Genomic DNA, 19931 nt, shown 5'->3' with positions numbered 1-19931 from the left:
GAAAAGCACAAAGTACTCCTTGTTGGTAACGAAGACTTCAAGATCTTTTTCACATGGATGGTTGTCAAGCCAGGCATCACCCATTTTGTATCTTTGCATTTCATTTTTTCTGCCTAGGTATTTTAAATTTGTCCTTGTTGAAATTCATTCTGTTAATTTTGGCCCAGTTCTCTAATCAGTTACAGTCATTTTGAATTCTGATTCTGTCCTCTGGAATAATAGTTATCCCTCCTCATTTTGTGTCATCTGCAAACTTGATAAGCATACCCTCTAAACCAGGGGTCCTCAAAATAAGGCCCAAGGGCCAGATACAGCCCTCCAAGGTCATTTACCCAGCCCTCGCTCAGGGTCAACCTAAGTCTGAAACAACTTGAAAGCACACAACAACAACAACAACGATCATCATATCTCATCAGCCAAAAGCAGGTCCACACTTCCAATTTAAATACTAATAAGTTTATATTTGTTAAAATTGTTCTTCATTTCAATTATTCCATTGTTTTTAAGTGGGGGTTTTTTGCACTACAAATAAGATATGTGCAGTGTGCATAGGAATTCATTCATTCTTTTCCCAAATTATAATCCGGCCCTCCAACAGTTTGAGGGACTGTGACCTAGCCCTCTGTTCAAAAAGTTTGAGGACCTCTGCTCTAAACTTTCATCCAAGTCATTAATAAAGATGTTGAACAGTACTGGGCCCAGGACTAAACCCCGCGGCACTCCACTAGTCATGTCTTTGAAGTGGTGCAGTGGTGGCCACCCTTTATGTTCAGTCGCTTCACCGATAACAGATCCACTTAATACTAGTATTGCCTAGCCCACATTTGACTAGTATCTTTGCAAAAAGGCAATGAGGGACTTTGTCGAAGGTCTTGCTGAAATCAAGATATGCTACATCCACAGCATTCCATGCATCTACCAAGCTTGTAACTCTATTGAGTACCTTTATATTCCTATATTCACATAGGATAAAATTATAAGCTCTCAACAAGAAAAAATATTCATTGCATGCCAAATTGTACACAATGACAGCCTAGCCTTGCCACAAAAAAAAGAGAGAGAGACAGTGTGTGGGAGCCTGCTGCCTAGTTCAATAACTTCACCAAGGCTTCTTTCAAAAGAATTAATAAAATATGCAAGGGGGAAAAAGTCAAAAAACAGTTTTCAACTGCACAATTAAAATTCACACATTGTTGTTGTTGTTGTTGTTGTTGTTGTTGTTGTTGTTGTTGTATCCCACCTCCTTCTCCCCAAAGGGACTCGGAGTGGCTTACATGGAGACAAGCCCGATCAACATGTTTAAAATATAACACATTAAAATTCATAAATAGCATCATAAAGCAATAGAAAACAAACAACAACATAATACAGTATAAAAACAACAATCGAGCAAAATATATGGCGAAAGCGACCTGAATACAAAACTGCTCATAATGAGCTATGAAACAAATCCTGGTTAAACATGACCTATTTATTTAATATTCTCAAGCTTATTTTATCCTTTAAAACAAGCCAACAAAAACTAAGCAAGACATTGAGTTTTTCAACCACTACTTAAGGAATACAACAGGCCAAAACAAAGTCGCCATGATTTTACTAGCTAAAGAATTCTAACATTCTTAAGTTTTTCTAGCCCAGAGAATATGGCTAAAATATTATTTTTGTACCAACTGGGTTAACTTACACAGCATCAAAATTAGAGAGCATTAAAATGATTTTATTTGTACTGATCACAACAATCTAAGGCTTCTATCACAGTATCCCATTCGCCAAATTGTTTAAAAAGTCCATTGGATTATACAGAAGTATGATTTTTTTTCAGGACCACAGAATATGCTCCAATGTGTGTTCTTATTGTAGTCTAATAAAATTTCATTAACACCATTTGCTGTCCAGCTATCTTCCTGTTCATATTAGTATCTCCAACCCCAAAGCAAGGGTTAAGGTATGGACAGTCACATATATCCCCAGCTGTTGTGGTTTCCTAAAGATCTGTCTCTCCCAAGCCCCAAACTTTCTAACTTGTTTTTAATTCAAACAAAAGCTGAAAAACATCCATTTCTGCTGCAGGTGTTAAGGACCAGAATCTAGGTTTATGGCCAAAAAGAGGGTAGACAACCTACCACCAATGCACAGAAATGAAATTTACTTCAACCATAATTGCCTATATGTTCCCTAGAATCTCTAAGCAGACCATCCTAATAGCTTCTGCAGTGGTCACAGATTGATGTAAAACATCAAACCATATAATGGATTTATTATGAAACAAGACATATTTCAGATTTCCCTTGAGGATCTTCTTCACCACCATCTCAGAAGTAACATAACACAGACAGACAGAAAGAAAGAACTTAAAGATTGACTTATCTAACGATAGTTTGAAACAAATGAATGTATACACTATGTATACACTATGGAAGCTATTATCATAACAATTTTTTTTCAGAATTGAAGAGGATCTTTACCTTAAGCAATTCAAGACCTGCCCTAATTGCCAGATCAGTAGGTACACCTTCATCTTCATCATCTGCTGTTCCATCTATAGATTTGTTCACTTGTTTAATGAGAGCACTAACATAAAAAAGATTAATATTTATCAGTGATAGATAATTCTATAAATAATTTCATGATCACACTGCTACATCATCATACAATTTTTTCTTCATAATATGACACATGTGAGATGAACTTTTTCCTTCTTAAAAAGTTAATGGCTAAACTTTATTAAACACCTCTGACTGAATATAAATTGATAGCACTAATTACTACACGTTGAGCTTTTAGGCCAAATGCTTTCTACTGCTACTACTTTCTCCTGCTTCTATATAATTCACTCTGGGGTGAAAATTTTCACCTTGAAGCTATCACGCTTTTCTTGCCGAGACATATTCACAAGGGGTTGGCCTTTGCTTTCCCCTGAAGCTGAGAGAATGTAACATGCTTTGCTTTCAGCAACAGTTAAACTGTATGTACTGTGATAGCAGGAAAAAGTAACAGTCAGTGTGGTGTCCTGGTCTGATATTGGACTAGAAGGCACATAACAACAGAAACAAAACCCAAGAAAAAGGAGGTTTCTTTTGCTAATTATTAAGCTTCAAGCTTAATAGCAGTGAGAAGCTTTTTTGGACAAATTTATTTTCCTCATCCACAGTTATATCCTTGGAACAAGACTATGTACAGAACTCTAAAGAATTCAAGATGGTAGAAATGATAGCTACCAGCCAAATCAAGGAGTTCCTATTTTGTTGTTACTGCCAGAACTCTTTCCCACTTCTTCCACCCCAGTGGTGTAGTGCTTTGAGGGTCATACTTTAGACCAGTGGTGCTCAACCTGTGAATCCCCAGATGTTTTGGTCTTCAACTCACAGAAATCCTAACAGCTGGTAAAATTGCTGGGATTTCTGGGAGTTGTAGGCCAAAACCACTGCTTTAGACTCTAGAAAACAAGATGCAAATCCCTGCTCAACCATGGAAATTCACTAGATGACACTGAGGAGTCACACTCCCATAAATTCAGAGGAAGGCCAAAGTAAACCACCTCTGAACAAATCTTACCAAGAAAACTGCATGACAGATTCATATTTGAGTCACTGTAAGTCAGGAACAACTTGACAGCACACAACAACAACCAACAACCGAGAGATACCTACTGTCACAATAAGCAAACCTCAACCACATTAAATGTATTTGTTTCACTCACAATCCCAAAATTGCCCAAACTCATGCCTGCTTCCAAGAAAAAAAAACCATTTCAACTCCAGTTATGATTTATAATGCAATTATTAGAGCAGAGAAAAACTAAAACTTCTTAGAAACTTGGATTATTTGATATAACCTATTGGTACTGTTTGTCCCTAGTTAAGTGAAAAGGTATACCTGATAGATTCTGTATCAATATGCACAGGTGCTATCCGCTCCAGAAGGAACTTTATCATTTCCAGAAATGGGTTTGTAGGTTGCTTGGGATTTCCTAACTTCTTTGTAATTTCCCGCTGTAATATTGATGTAAATACATTAAAAGAGAGATAATTCAATAACCAAAAGCAATTATATATATACACGTGTCCTTACCACACATCCTTCAGCTTGTTTGCATGAACAAGTTGGGCTAACAAGCATTTCCAGCTGGTGCCGTATTTTGTCGTCATCTTCCAGAACTTGAGTAAATTTCTTCATGAAATCCTGTGCTTTGCCGGGATCTGGCAAGTTTCCTTTAAGTATTAGAGAGATTTATTCACTGCTTTAAAAAGCGCTAGAAAAACCAATCTCAAAGGCTCTAATTCAAACATTATTGCTGGATATAAAGCAGAGTTAGGAAGAGAAGGATTCATGACATGTTTTGTGAGTTAGTTTTGTACTCCATTCTGCTTCACTTGTTTTCCATTTTAAATGTGAAGAACTATAAAATTGATTTCTAACATTAATTTTTAGGACTGGGATATGAGTACTCTGTATATTCATTTATGAGCCTAGAAATTTTAATCAAAAAATCAACACACAAAAACTGGATCAGCTTATTCATGGGTATGTGTGAGGGCTGTATCTTACTTTTACGAAAAAAAGGAACCATACTCTTCTCTAAGTAGAGTGGCAAAAGACAAGAACTTAGTCTCTCCCAGGGGAACCTAAAACAGTGGTTCTCAACATGTGGGTCCCCAGATGTTTTGGCCTTCAACTCCCAGAAATACTAACAGTTGATAAACTAGTTGGGATTTCAGGGAGTTGTAGGCCAAAATACCTGGGAACCCACAGGTTGACAACTACTGACCTAAAAGAAGCAACCCACCCCCCTCTCTCTGGTGTGACACCACTTCTGGCCTTTTAAAATACCTAGATGGAGAAATGGCAGCAGCGTCCGGGGATGGCATTTATGCTTTCTCCCCACCACGGAATGACCCTTGAGATTAACTTCATATCAAAATCCTAATTTTGGTCCCAAAACATGCCCTCAACTTAAACATGATGTTGACTTATATATAATTATATACAGTAGTTTACAACATGTGCCTAGTACTTTTTTTCACTTTATTCACCCCATGTCATTACATATCCGTCATCTTATCAAGATTCCTTTCTGCACTGTATTTTATTAACCCATACTATTGGGTCTAGAAATAAACTTTCAAATTGAAAGTTGCAAATTGTATAACGTAACTGCAATCTGTTCAAACCCCAGTAATCTCTTTTATAGATTCTGTCCAACACATGAGGTTTCTGATCCTGAAAATAAGATTGTCTCCTCCCTCCCAGTTCCATCTTTCAAACCAACCAAAAACGGCATCAATATTTCTGTTATACCACTACTAATTCATTTTAAAACTTACTAAGTTGACACTTCTTCAAAGTCAAGCAGTTCTTTAATCAATTGTTCAATACTAAAAGATTAACAAGGAATTAATTCTTGTTCAAACTTTATGCTTAAGAACATTTTAGAACTTACTTGTTATCACCATGACTTTTGAAAAAATAGCTTTACTGCTAGCATCTGTCTGGAAATTAAGAGAACAGCTTTTAATACAAAGACTTTATAATATAATGAAACTACGCTAAAATAATAGCCAAGCTAATTACTATTAATGGATAAAAATATTATAAATGTGCAGAAGTACAGATACTAAGAGAGTTCGTCTTATCCCAATTTTTAAATAAGAATGAAACATTTGCATTTCCAGAATCCAGCCAAAATTTAATTAGCCGTTAATATCTGCATTTCTCCAATTTTGCAATATAGTTCTCAGGTCAAAAATGTATTACAGTGTATATAATGTATACTTAAGCAGCTCTAATATGGTGAAAATAATAAATGTTGAAATACTAAGCATACTTGTTAATAAGAGACTAACTAGATCATAGCAATATTAAGGGCATTTAAATATGGTTGGTGAAACACTAGTAGCAATGAAACAAGTTACATTTCATTATTAAAAACCATTTTTCCTAACAACAGCAAAGGCCACACTGCCAGCAGGAAATATAAGGCATAGGTACATAGCTATACCTGCACCACAAAAAACCATGCTTATACCCTGGATCATCACAATTAAAATGTTTTTGAAAATCAATTAATATCTAAATTTGCTTGCTAGTTCTAGCTTCAGAAGACATACCGAATTAATCACTGTATGGTAAGCCAAGACTTATAGAAAACATAATAATTCAACAGGCCTAATATAGCATTCACGAACTGACTTAGACCTTAGATATTATTTTTCTAGGAAGAATAAATTAAAATGCAAAAGTTGAAACTTTATTTAGTCACATAATGCATTCCACAGAAGTAAAAAAAAAAAAAAAAAAGACTGAGCAAGTTACCACCAATCTCTGGAAGGTCTTATGGTCTTGAATAGAAACCCATAATCTACTCTGAATTGCTTACCAGAGTAATTGTTTCTTAGGGCCCCATGTTTAACCTCTGGTGTGCAATTTCCACTGACAATATATCATCATGTTCTATATTATTAAAAGATAGTGTTGTGAACATAGATACACAGTAAAGTTTATTGGGATTCTATGCATGCGTTTATGAAAAACCAGATACAGGAAACAAAAGACAGTAAGGCAAGGCCCTCCAAAATACTATCTTTCTGACTTTTCAGTTCTCATCTTAAAAATAAGCTAGAGATTGTAGAATACTTTTTGCTACCAATTTCATAGTTCTGTTCTAGCATGCAACACATTTGCCACCTTTGAAATAACACATCAGTCTTTCCAATTCGTATTGAAAAATTGTGGCAATATTTAATTAATATAAGAATATCCCCATATTAATTGCATAATTACTTGTCTATAAGCAAAGAAAATATTAATTGCATGCCTGAAAGTATTAATGAGGATGCCTCCTTGACCAGAGAGTACTGGTGATACTGTATTGTCAAAGACTTTCATGGCCGGAATCACTGGGTTGTTGTAGGTTTTTCGGGCTATATGTTCATGTTCCAGAAGCATTCTCTCCTGGCGTTTTGCCTGCATCTATGGCAGGCATCCTCAGAGGTTGTGAGGTCTCACAACCTCTGAAGATGTCTACCATAGATGCAGGCGAAACTTCAGGAGAGAATGCTTCTAGAACATGGCCATATAGCCTGAAAAACCTACAACAACCAATTGGTGATATTCTTTTAAAACTATATTTATTGCAACATAAATTGAAGTATTATTTGATGTGATTGATACCAGAAATCACCTGGAAATAGTTCCACTCCCCACCCACCACAATTTGTAGAATTTTTCTTGTCCAATTTTGAGACAGGGATTGAGCTATTCCGTATCTGACAGTATTTTTCCAACTGTAAAAGACAGAGTAGGTATATTGCTGACTGTAACTGGTAAAGTTCTGGAGCACAGTTCAACCTACAGAAAAGCTTGAACATTTCAGACCTATAATTAAGTGGGAATAAAATCCAATACTGCTCTTGGGAGTCTGTCAAGTCCCCTTCTCTAAAGTCTTCCAGGGGATTAAGCATAAATGAGACAATTTCTTGGAATTAAGCTCTTCTCCTTATCAGAAAAAAGCAGGCAGCATAAGGCACTGATTACCTGTCAGAATTCTGCATAATCTGTTTTTAAAGGTTCTCAGATAGATAACTTATATAGATAAAACAATGTGTGGATCACAGATTATTTTAAAGTTACCAATAAATGGTTTTGCTACACTTTCTCTATTGTTAATATTGGTGGTTGTTTTCTTAATGTTGGTGGTTGTTTTATTATGTTTACTATTAATGTTATATGGAACTTTTGGAAATTTGTTTGTACTATGAAGGTAATTTGGAAGTTTCCTAAACAGAATTGGACTACAGGATTAAAGCCCAACGGAGTTCTCTACAGTGACTTCTGGATCGGTTTTGCTGGATGTTTTTCATTTGCTGGAGTGGAGGACTTGGATACAGTTCCCCGGCTCATCACATCTAAAAGGGAAGGAATTAAGATCTGGGATTCTGATATTGAAAATATCTTGTTTGATAGAGGGACTGGCCTCCCAATGCTTAAAATAATTAGGAATGTGGTCCTTTCTGACCAAGCAAGTTTGGGCCTGACAGAGCTTAGCAGACCTTCTTGGCAGGAGGTTGGACTGGATGGCCCATGAGGTCTCTTCCAACTCTATGATTCTATGATCAGCTCCAGTCAAACTTCAATGAAACTCATCTTCTTGACCTATTTTAGTTATGAGTTACACCTGGTTTTGGAAAATAATATTACTTGGTTGATATGTACGTCAGATCATACTTTCTGTGGTAGCTAGGGGGGGAACTGTTGATTCCTTTAGATTTCTCAGTGATTTTTCACTAGTCTTAACTACTGTATCATTCTGGGTGGGAGGCTGCCAATGAATACTAGGTGCCTTAGCATATATTTAAGAGGAGAAAACTGGAAAACACACCTCCAATTTTTTCTTACGTAAGAAAACTATTAAATTCATGGGATCAACATAATTGAACAGGTGGCAAACATTGTTCTGGACAGGCTGTCCAAGATTTCAAAGTAATTCTTCTACCTCTTATTTGAATGGATGGCTCCAAATAAGCATTCTTCAACTCCAAAACTTTGCTCTACAGTCTGCTCTTTACCCTATGCTGTTTATCGCTGATTTAAACAGAGGCTGGATGGTCATCTGTTGGGGGTACTTTAAATGTGATTTCCTTGGCAGGGGGTTGGATTAACGAGGTCTCTTCCCACTCTATGATAGATACTATGATTCCTACAACACTCTTCAATTTGTTGTGAGCATATTTATAAAGTAGATGATATATAGGCCTTTTTTAGAAGGTAAACTGAGGAGGATTTTACTCAGCCAAGACCCTAAGTAAAAGACTATGATGGGGTCTTCTGAACTTTGGGTTTTCGAAATAACTGTGTCTGAGAGAACAAATCGTTTATTTCATTATAACAAAGCACAATAAAACACTTGTTTTATAGATGGCAAACAGAGAACAGTCAGAAAAATCAATCTTAGGCCATACATCTACCCTCCAGCCACATTCATCAAACCAATCAAGCAACATAACAGACACATACCAGACAGACAAAATAGCCCCTTGCGCTCCTCCAACCCATCTCTCCTCCACAGCTGCCCAAGTATACTATATTTCATTGCATAGCAATTGCCACCACATAACAGTCACACACCCCTTTTGGAGAAGGCAAAAAGGGACTTTTATCTTTCCCCACATAATACTCACACCCTTACTTCAGTTGCCTGGGTGTGACTGCCCTCTTGGCAAGAAGGCAGCTGTGCGAGCAGGTGAACCATTACCAATCCACAGAACTGTCCCCTTTAAAGGAACACCCACATGGGCGGTTGAAGTGTCACCTGCCCTCATGGGTGCTTCCTTTGAGGGTGCAGCCACGTGGGTGAATGAAGTGTCACCTGCCTACATGGCTGTGTCTCATATTAATTATTACATGGGGAAAGAAGTCCCTAAAATGGAGCTTTTTCCCCCGCAGAATAGTGGTTATCACATAATAGTTGCACCCCACAAGGAATCAATGGCATTCTTGGTCTAGAAAAGAGCTTTGGGACTAGAGTTATTTTATAGCATGTTGACTTCCAAACACTTTCCTTTTTAAAAAAAAATCTATATAAAAAATCAAAATTAGGAGGATCATGTGATGTGTCAGCCAATGCAATTCTAAGTTGCAGCAACAGAACTACAATACCCAGATGAAGGGAAGTAACTGCACCACTCCATTCTGTTTAACTGAGAGCCTAATTCCAGAATCCAGAGTTTACAAAGGCTACTGATAAACTAGAATTAATCTCTTTCAACAACAACAAAAGATTTGACAACTACCTGCTGGAGATGCTCTAGCTAGATTTCCTACGTGTAGGAGGAGTGTGTGTGTGTACACTCAATGGCCTATGAGGTAACTGGAGCAGTTCTCCAACTCTTAATTCAGAAACAGCGTCTTTTACTTGGATAATCCCATCAGTGCCACCAATCATGAGGGTTCCTCTAAAGACAAATTCACCACTGTGGTCAGCTGTGGAACTTCTATGTTTTAACCCATAAATATAAAGACTTTCACAGTGCTCACTGCAATTACCAAAAGTGAGAGCTTTTCCTGATCCCTGGCACAATGACAAGAGAAATACTTCTTCCTCCTGTCCCTGCTGTATGACCCCAATTATGGAAACTGTGTAAATATTCTCAAGGTACCTATGAGGATTTATGAAACTCTGTCCCCAGTGGACACTACCTATCCATATTCAATGCTACTGCCACAGACACCTTGTCTGAATCCAAGCTCTCTGACAGAAAGTATTTCAAGAGGCCAAAAGTGTATAAAACAAACAATATTTATTTGCAGAAGCTAAATCCATCAAAACAGGCTAAATACTTATTACGTTTAATACACCACACATTTCTTCATGCTTCTCTCAACTCAACTTAGACCCATCATACCAAACCCAGAACCAAAACTCTCTTTTCTCACTCTCCAGCACCAGTCTAACTAAAACTCGGTCTAAATAAAAAACATTGTGTGTCATTCAGTAACTATCACCCACCAGCCTATGCAAATCTCCTCAAACATTCCACCAATCATCCCATTCTTTCTCCAGTTCCAGCAGCTCCTTACCTTATACTCTACTGTACAACCAATAAATCAAACAGCATTTTCAAATACCAATCCATGGCATCACTGGGGGGGGGGGGGTCTAACTAAGATTATATGAGTCAAGAGGAGAACAACCAAACTGGTAATAAATCAAGAAATGAAGCTCTATCAGGAATGAAGAAAGCTCAGTATGTTTAGACTATAGAAGACTAAAAGTTGACATGATAATCATCAATATTTGAGTCACACTGTCATGTATAACACTGCTACTCAAAGTGGTGCTCCATGGACTACTGTCATCACATAAGCCAATGCCTGGTCTGTGATGGGTTTCCGAAAAACTGTAACCATTGTAACCGATCAGCATAAATACAGTACTCCTTCACAGAAAGGAACTTCCTCCTAAACATTTTTAAAACATTTTCTGATGTTAAAAGCTCTTTGACATTGGACGAAATACCTCAGAAACCATTTCTGGTGATTTTTAAAACAGGGGCCACCACTTAGGGCCGTCTTAGTGATAAAATTCTGCATTGTCAGTAGAGTTGACTAGATTGGATCCTTCCACCACTATGATTCCTTGAGCACCTACCCAGGAGAATTATGTTCAGTTGGTTTGGGAAGAATTAAATGTGAATGACAAGATTTGTCATTTTTGAGCAATATGCTATTTACAGTATTTGCATAAATTTAATGCAGCAGCATTTATCTTGCTCTGGTAACTTCACAATCAGATTACTTCAATGTAATGTATACAGGGATGACTTTGGGAATGGCCTATAAAGTTCAGTTATTTCAAGGTAGGACTTAACAACTAGGCCCGGGTGATTTAATATTATCCTTGTGAGGAGGCGCCTTTTCAAACACTTCCAGTTAAATTATGCTTGTCATAGCTTTTAAAACTCTTAAATACTTGAAACCAATGTATCTGAAATATTATCTGATTGAAGAAAGCTGATCAATAAATCACACTAGAGGACATAGAGGCTCCTAGAGATTTTATCAAATCCATGAGTAATAAAATGTACAAAAATCAAAACCATAAAATATTAAGGGAAATTTGTACTCTGTAATTTCAGCATTTTTGTTTTGTCTTTATGTAATGTGTATTTTTGAGTTATATGCATTTATTCTCTAATAATGAGAATTTGTATCCTAAAAACTATTACTTTGTTTTGCTTCTAATTGTATTTCTTGATTTTATTTTATAAGCCAATAGAGAACGATATAACAGAGTGGCTACTTAATAACATTAAGTAATCAAAAATAGCCATTATTATATTTTCTGGACCCTATTATTTGTACAGTACAAAATCACATTATCCTGATCAATCAATTACATTGGGTGACTCCATTTGTTAGTGTTCATAAAGACGAAATAATTACCTCTAATCAATGTTTCCATAACATAGAAAGAGGGATTCCTGAGCTGTTTGCTTGCAAATGCACGATTCTATTGTGTGTGTGTGTGTGTGTGTGTGTATGTACCTTCGACTTATAGTGATCCCATAGATTCTATAAGGTTTTCCTACGCAATTGAGAGATGATTTTGCCAGTTCCTTACTCTGAAATTTAACCTACAGCACCTGGTATTCATTGGCCTCCCATCCAGGTACTAACCAGAACTCACCCTACTTAGCTTCTAAGATCAAACAGAATCTAGTGCTTTTGGTAAATAATAATCATTGTGAAGTATTTAACTAAAGATCTGGACACAATTTTCAGAAACAGAAAGTTCACAAATAAAAAGAACCACCATAGCAGCTAATTCACATGTCCAAACAAAGCAACAATGAAATTACTACAAAGTATTAGGAAAATAATATGTTTGCAGCATAATGATAAAATAAACCTTAACAATCAGATTATTATTAGAGCATTATTTCTTAAAACCAAATTAATTTTATTTTTAAATGGCATTCCTTATGAAGAAATAAGTAAAAAAGAATCACAAATTCAGCTTAATGTTTACATTGTAAAGGAATCTGAAAAGATCTGAAAAAGGACTGACAGTCTCCATCACTGTTGTTGTTAAATCAATCGCAACTTATGGTGGTCTTATGGATAAGAGATTTCCAAGTTATCATATCATCAACTACACTACTCAGGTCTAGCATGGCTTTCTTCATTGAGTCTGTCTATCTGTGATTCAGTTTTCCTCTTTCTCTACTGCTTTCTACCTTATCATCATTGTCTTTTCTAATGAGTCATATCTTCTCATAATATGGTCAAAATACAACAGTCTCAGTTCATTCATCTTGATTTCTAGGAAGTGTTCAAGCTCTGATTTGCTCTAGCACCCATTAATTTGTCATTTTGGCTGTGCACAGTATTAGTAGAACTCTTCTTCAACACCACATTCCAACTGAGCTAATTTTCTTTTTATCAGATTTCATCTCTGCTCAGCTTTCACAACCATATACAGAAATTTGAAATGTGATGACACTGACAATCCCACCTTTAGTATTGAATTATGTAGCTTTATACTTCAGGATCTTGTCTTTTTACAAACGTATTTCTCATAGTAACGTTGGAAAACCAAAGCGCTTCAAAACCACAAGGGGGAGCTTTTCCAATGAAAAGCATCTGAACATCTGTGAGGTACTTTCAAGTGGATGTATACTTTTAAAAATATATAATATTGACTTGGAATACAACACATACATTTTAGTAGCCAGATATCTTATAAACCAAATACTGTTCACATTATAAAGTAAACCATAAATAATGCTAAATTTATTTTCTGACTTCAGTTGCAGCATTGCCTAAATTATTAAGCCAGTATCAATTAAAACTGTTTAGTTAAAAGGCTCTCATCTCTTATTAACCTAATGGAATAATTTAAACATGTTGTTAAATTATCTAAAATAACTGCCTTTCAAAAGGTATCAACTTAAGATAAACATGGACTACTGGGATTTCCGTGAAATCAAATTTACATTTTTTTAAAAAAAAACAGTAGTAAATGTATATGAACTATGCATATAAAAATAGCAATAACTACTGTTTTTCATTTTTAATGGAAAAAAATCTCATTTGAATTGAAAAATAAAAATAAACATCTTAAAATGAAGTCCTAAACTAATTGTTTGAGTCCATGCACGAAATGTAAGAAAAAAAATACTTACTTTGGGTTGCTTTATTAAATCAACCAAATCCTTGACTTGGTGCCGCAAAAGGTTTTGACACTTCCACATTTCATTCAATGCCCTGATAGTTAAAAATAAGGTAACAAATAAATAACATAACACTAATAGTCACAGTACTGTGCTATACATTATGAAAAAGTGCCAAGAAACTACTCAGCCAGTCATGAACTTCCAAAGTCAACTAACTAGAGATGCTATATTGAAAAGCTGATACAAAGCTATATCATTATAGCAAATTCATCTCCATAATGAACAAATTTATCCTGACTCCTACAGAGCATATGATAAATTTCACATATTTTGGGCAGCAAACTAGTTCAATAAGGGCCACACCTAGAATACTGTGTCCAGTTCTGGGCAACACAATTTAAGGAAGATGTTGACAAGCTGGAATGTGTCCAGTAGAGGGCATCTAAAATGATCAAGGATCTGGAGAACAAGCCCTATGAGGAGAGGCTTGAAGAGCTGGGAACGTTTAGCCTGCAGAAGATAAGACTGAGAGGTGGCATGATGGTCATGCATAAATATGTGAGGGGGAGTCATAGGGAGGAGGGAGCAAGCTTGTTTTCTGCTGCCCTGGAGACTAGTCTTCAAACTACAGGAAAGGAGATTCCACCTGAACATTAGGAAGAACTTCCTGACTGTGAGAGCTGTTCAGCCATGGAATTCTCTGCCCCAGAGTTTGGTGGAGGCTCCTTGTTTGGGGGCTTTTAAACAGAGGCTGGATGGTCATCCGTCGGGGGTGCTTTGAATGCAATTTTCCTGGTTCTTGGCAAGGGGTTGGACTAGATGGCCCACGAGGTCTCTTCCAACTCTATGATTCAGTGATTTTATGTTTTTAAGGGCTGAAGAGGTAAGACAATAATAACTGGCAGACCTAACATCAATTGTAAGGCACATCTCATTTTCAGAGCCCTTAAAATACAAAAAAAAAATGTGCCTTGCAACCAGTGAAATACAATAATAGTATCAATTCTTCCTTGCAGAAGTCCCAACCCATCTCACTACTTTTTAAAAAGCCTCTGATGGCTTCAGAAAATATTTCGGGTGTGGCAAGCGTCACCTGAAGGAACGTTTAGTTTTAGCTATGTATTTGTGCATGACACAAAGTTAGAATAAATGGCACCTGGGTTTTCTTGCAACTCTGTGATTCTACAAATTGAATATTCAGCCTTTAGAGGACCGAAAGAACTGTCAAGTAAAAGAGAGGCAATCTGACTTGCAATCATACTGTCTGTAAACCTGCTTAAATACTTGCTTGAACCCCTTTCCTATGTTTATTCTTCATCTGTACCAATGTGCAAACATTCTTTTTAAATTCAGATTACAGAGTGTATAGCTGTATCTGAGTAGAATGAACACATATATGTTTGTGTGGACTGATCAACATGTTTCCCTTATGTAAGATAAAGTTGAATCCCCTACATCGTTCACAGAGTACACACCTTTAAAAAAAGAAAAGAAGATGCCACAGGAAATCTGGAGGAAGAACTGAAAATCTGAGATAAGAAAGAGACTAAAACAGAGGCTGGATGGCCATCTGTCAGGTGTGATTTGAATGCAATATCCCTGTTTCTTGGCAGAGGGTTGGACTGGATGGCCCATGAGGTCTCTTCCAACTCTTTGATTCTATAATTCTATGAAAAGTTGAGGTTTGGAATACTATTCACCAAACAAATGAGAAATTGAGGACAGAACTGTATGTAAGACCTGAAACACAGCAGTTGTCTATAAAGAACTTTTGAGGCCTAAGTGTGGTAGGTAGGATGAAAAAGAGAGTTGTATATCATTCTGGGGGTGCATATAGTAATAGACAAGCCTGAGGCCCTAAAAGCATACCCAGTTTATTGGACTTCACTTTGTATCAGCATATAGCAATTTTATTTATTTACTGTATTTCTCACCCTGAAGGGGACTCAGAACAGCTTCCAGGTTGGCAATAATTCAATTTGTACAGACATTGACTATTATATGTTAAAAACAGGCAAACACGTATATACATCTACACATATTGTATTGGTTGAAAATAACATGTGAATACCCCTCTGTTCTCTTTGTGCCTGATCTGATGGATAATCCAAGAAAAAGGGTTAACAATACATAGGTTAAAATTAACTTCTTCACAAAGAGAACAAATTGTCCTGTACTTCTAGAACACTGCTTCTTAAAACTATAGGTCCTGACCACAAATGGGGTCCCCTTAGCTCAATGCTGGGGTCACAAAAATTGGCAACAGTCAATTTTTTCTGAGCATCACCTAGTGGCTGTTTTAGACATTTACTCAAATCTGTTGTGCAATGTTTGCAGTGTACTCTGCAAAAGATGTTTCAGCTGTGATTCATAAAAAAGAAAATCAGTCTGTCTAGCAAGATTGGCAAATTATTATCAGTTCATGTTTGATTTTTATATCTGGGTTTACATAAACACTTCTTGGGCTGAAAGTTGTCATAAGTGGAAAAATTTAAGAGGCCCTGCTCCAGAAAGTCTAAAAAATCCTCTCCAATTGAATTTTTAAAATGGGTGATTTTTATTTCAGACTAAGCAAATTAGTACCAATGTAACAATGCCTGCTAACCATAGAAACATAGTCCCTTAATTATTCAAAACTGAAAGCATTTTTGAAGTGTGTACAAGAAAATCTGTAAGGTATTGGGATAACATTGGTATACAACATAATTAATGCCAAAGGACGATAGAGGGGTTTACTTTGGCAAGTGGAGGAAGGAATGCACATTAAACATGTCTTCAGGTATGCAAAACAATTTTGTAGGAAGAAAAATATCTGTACCAGATTTGACTTTTTGAAACACAAAGTACAAATCTAATAACCACCCCCCACCCCACCCCCCATTATTTTCTTTTACTACTAATAGAGACATTTCCCTATGGTGATATTATCACAAATCTTGTTAGGCTTAAAGAAAATCCTTGGTTTTATCTTGTTGCACCTGTAGGCAAAATTTGATGAGAATCAGGTGAAGGTATTACACAATGCTGATAAAATTAAGATAAGGCTATGAAGGTAGCTAGGGGTCTACCAGTAGATCCCCATGTGATTTGATATAAATTAGGAAGTGTTTCCAGTTGTGAAAATGACAATGACAAAAGTTCTCTCGCTCCCTTAAATTAGACTGCTTATATTAAAGTGTCTGTTTATGCATGTAAATATGTGAGAGAAGAGAATATGAGCAGACTTCTAGATGAGGAAAATGTTTTGTGAAACTGCAGTTCTGGTACCAATGCAGAGGAATCTTGCTTTGCAATTATATGACTGCCTTCCTGAGCCATTATATTTTGTGCCTGGAACCAGTTGGTGATCCTTGGGACTCGAGTTACAATAAAAAGTATATCGTGCAATAGAAAGTCTGTTTATTCCTACCCGAAGCTACTGGTGAATGGGCTTCACCACACCTATAAATTTCCCAAACTACTTGATAGAGATTCAGGGAGAGTATCACTAATAAGAAAATCGAAAATCAATTTTTCCCCACTCTCATCTTTGAGGCAACTCCTAGGGTACTCTGCTCAAACTATATTTATATTTGAATATCATTCTCAGAACTTCAGTCTCCTCCCAGCCTTAGATTTCATATAACACACAAGTAGCAAACAAATGAGATGCAAGACTGAAGAGAGCTGTGAGAATCCATGAAATGGCAGGAGATATGGATTCACACAAATTATCACTATACACAGACTATGTGTGTAAGGTCTACATGAAATATTAATGAATTTCATGTTTAGATATCTACATGTTTTCTGGTTATATATGTGCAAATACAGGTTTTCTGGAATCTAAAAGAAATCCAAAATCCAAGATATTTTTGGTCCTAAACATTTCATTTCAGGGATACTGAAGCTTATATAATGTGTATCAGATGTAATTTACTGGATTACAAGAATGGTATCAACATTTGGCTATCTCATGTATATAAAAATGGAAACATTCATTTGTATTCATTGTGCTTTAAAAATCAACTCAAATTGGTTAAACAAGCAGAATTTGTTTTATTTCACCTCTGATTTATATGTAACAATAGAATGGGATGACTGGAAGGAGAAATTAAATGCATTTTCATATCTACAGGGAGAAGAAAGCGGAAGTCACAAACTTCACTTAGGTTCATTCCACTTTTTGAATGCAGCACAACATTTTCACTTTACATTACATGCAACTGAGCCATTGTTTACAAAAACAGGTAAAGGTTTTCCCCTGACATTAAGTCCAGTTGTGTCCGACTCTGAGGGTTGGTGCTCATCTCCATTTCTAAGTCAAAGAGCCGGCGTTGTCCATAGACACCTCCAAGGTGATGTGACCAGCATGACTGCATGGAGGGCCGTTACCTTCCTACCGGAGCACCACCTATTTATCTACTCACATTTGCATGTTTTCGAACTGCTAGTTCGGCAGAAGCTGGAGCTGACAGCGGAAGCTCATGCCGCTCCCCAGATTCGAACCTGCAACCTTTTGGTCAACAAGTTTAGCAGCTCAGCGGTTTAACCCAATGCACCACCAGGGCAATGAGAATACTATTATGTCTTATTATAACCAGGCTATGCTACAAAACACTCACTTTCCTGTTTTACTTTATAAGAGGAAAATTTGAAATAAATGGAATCCAAAATGACACTAATGGAATTCCACTACTCTTTTCTGCTTCTCTTTGCTGTTCTCAAAAAATATGCTCTGGATTTCCACCCCCAGCTCTTCAGGAAATAGATTTTAGGATGTACAGAGTGAGAGGGAAGGATATGCCTTACAGGATTTTATTGGCACCAGAAGTTCTGCCAGTAGAACATGACTGGATTTCACTTAAGGTAATTAAAGAAGTGAAACCAGGTTTGGCAGAAACAGGTACAATAATGGTTTTACAAGAATTCTAGTGAACTTCCAATCAAGAACAAGCACATATTATCTGTTATGAAAAACTGCATTAGCTTCACTGGAAAAAAGACAACAGTTTCAGTTAGCATATGAAACGTACTTTACAGCATTTGAATCCAGAGTTGCATAAAGGTAATACAAGCATTTCATTCTTTCATTTGTTTCCAAATTGTGAGGGACCATGTACTGAGCAAAGATGCGTTCCACCAGCAATCTAAAAAAAGAATAAATGATATTAAATTTTATGTTTTACAAAACAATAGGACTGATAATAAAGTAAATGTCTTCAAATCAAGTCATGATTAGCTGCATGATAAAATTAATTGAGTTATGTCATTATTGTTTATCCGTTCCGTTATTTCAGACTCTTTGTGATCTCATGGACTAGCCCATGCCAGAACTCCATCGGCCATCATTACCCATAACTCGGTCAAGCCAATCACTTCAAGATAACATCCATCCATCTTGCCCTTGGTTATTCCATATTGATTTAAATAAATGCAAATTATCAATAAAATTAATACTCAAAGGAATCTTACAGACATGCAGATTTATGGTATTCAAACTTCAAAAGATAAAAAGTATAAATTGGATTTAATTTCCCCAGGTTTTAGTAACTGAAACTTCTGAACTGAAAGTTTTCACATGGCATCTGAACTTGGGGAACTGCTATCTGTTTGAAGTGCATTTACTAAGAAAACCAAAATCTGAAAGAGGTTTCAGATTCTGGTTTGCACTCACTCACCATAAGAATCCACAGTACTCTATATTCATTATGTGACCCTCATCATTAGACAAAATTAATAAAGACTGTGGTTAGTTTAGAAGTGAAAGATTTTAATTTCCTTTTCTGATATGTTATGATGGAGAGAAAGGAAGAACAGGGCAGACTAACTCATGTATTGTCGAAGGCTTTCATGGCCAGAATCACTGGGTTGTTGTAGGTTTTTCGGGCTGTATGGCCATGTTCTAGAAGCATTCTCTCCTGACGTTTTGCCTGCATCTGTGGCAGGCATCCTCAGAGGTTGTGAGAACATGGCCATACAGCCCAAAAAACCTCCAACAACCCAGACTAACTAATATTTCTAAAGACCATAAGAACACTATATCTTAGCTCAGATGCAATTTGATCTATTTTATGACACAGACTGTGTACGTTTAGAATAGAAATATTACATCAATTCCTATGAATGGTGTAGTCCAGAAAATAATAGGCAAAAATGCAAACATGCCTTGTTTCTTACATTCCAAGCAATTAACTATGCCATCTTTGTCATGTTATTAAAAGAAATAAGTGCAATGCCATCCTAGACAATTTAGCGAATTGTGTACTTTTTCGTCAT

General features: G+C 36.4%; 1 protein-coding gene across 2 annotated transcripts in view; it reads right to left on the bottom strand.

Moving 5' to 3' along the window:
- PDS5B (PDS5 cohesin associated factor B) overlaps nucleotides 1-19931 on the bottom strand; it is a 92706-nt gene that overhangs the window by 20137 nt on the left and 52638 nt on the right. For both annotated transcript variants that reach the window (XM_060770842.2, XM_060770844.2), the window contains exons 13-18: nucleotides 18689-18802; nucleotides 13683-13764; nucleotides 5441-5489; nucleotides 4072-4211; nucleotides 3877-3992; nucleotides 2466-2571 (exon numbers count right to left, since the gene is read on the bottom strand). In XM_060770842.2, the coding sequence (XP_060626825.2) occupies nucleotides 2466-2571; nucleotides 3877-3992; nucleotides 4072-4211; nucleotides 5441-5489; nucleotides 13683-13764; nucleotides 18689-18802 (607 nt within the window). The remainder of the gene's footprint in view (nucleotides 1-2465; nucleotides 2572-3876; nucleotides 3993-4071; nucleotides 4212-5440; nucleotides 5490-13682; nucleotides 13765-18688; nucleotides 18803-19931) is intronic.

The sequence above is a fragment of the Anolis sagrei genome, chromosome 3 (genome assembly GCF_037176765.1).
Source record: "Anolis sagrei isolate rAnoSag1 chromosome 3, rAnoSag1.mat, whole genome shotgun sequence".
Taxonomy (NCBI): Eukaryota; Metazoa; Chordata; class Lepidosauria; order Squamata; family Dactyloidae; genus Anolis; species Anolis sagrei.
This window is presented reverse-complemented; position numbering and strand designations above follow the sequence as displayed.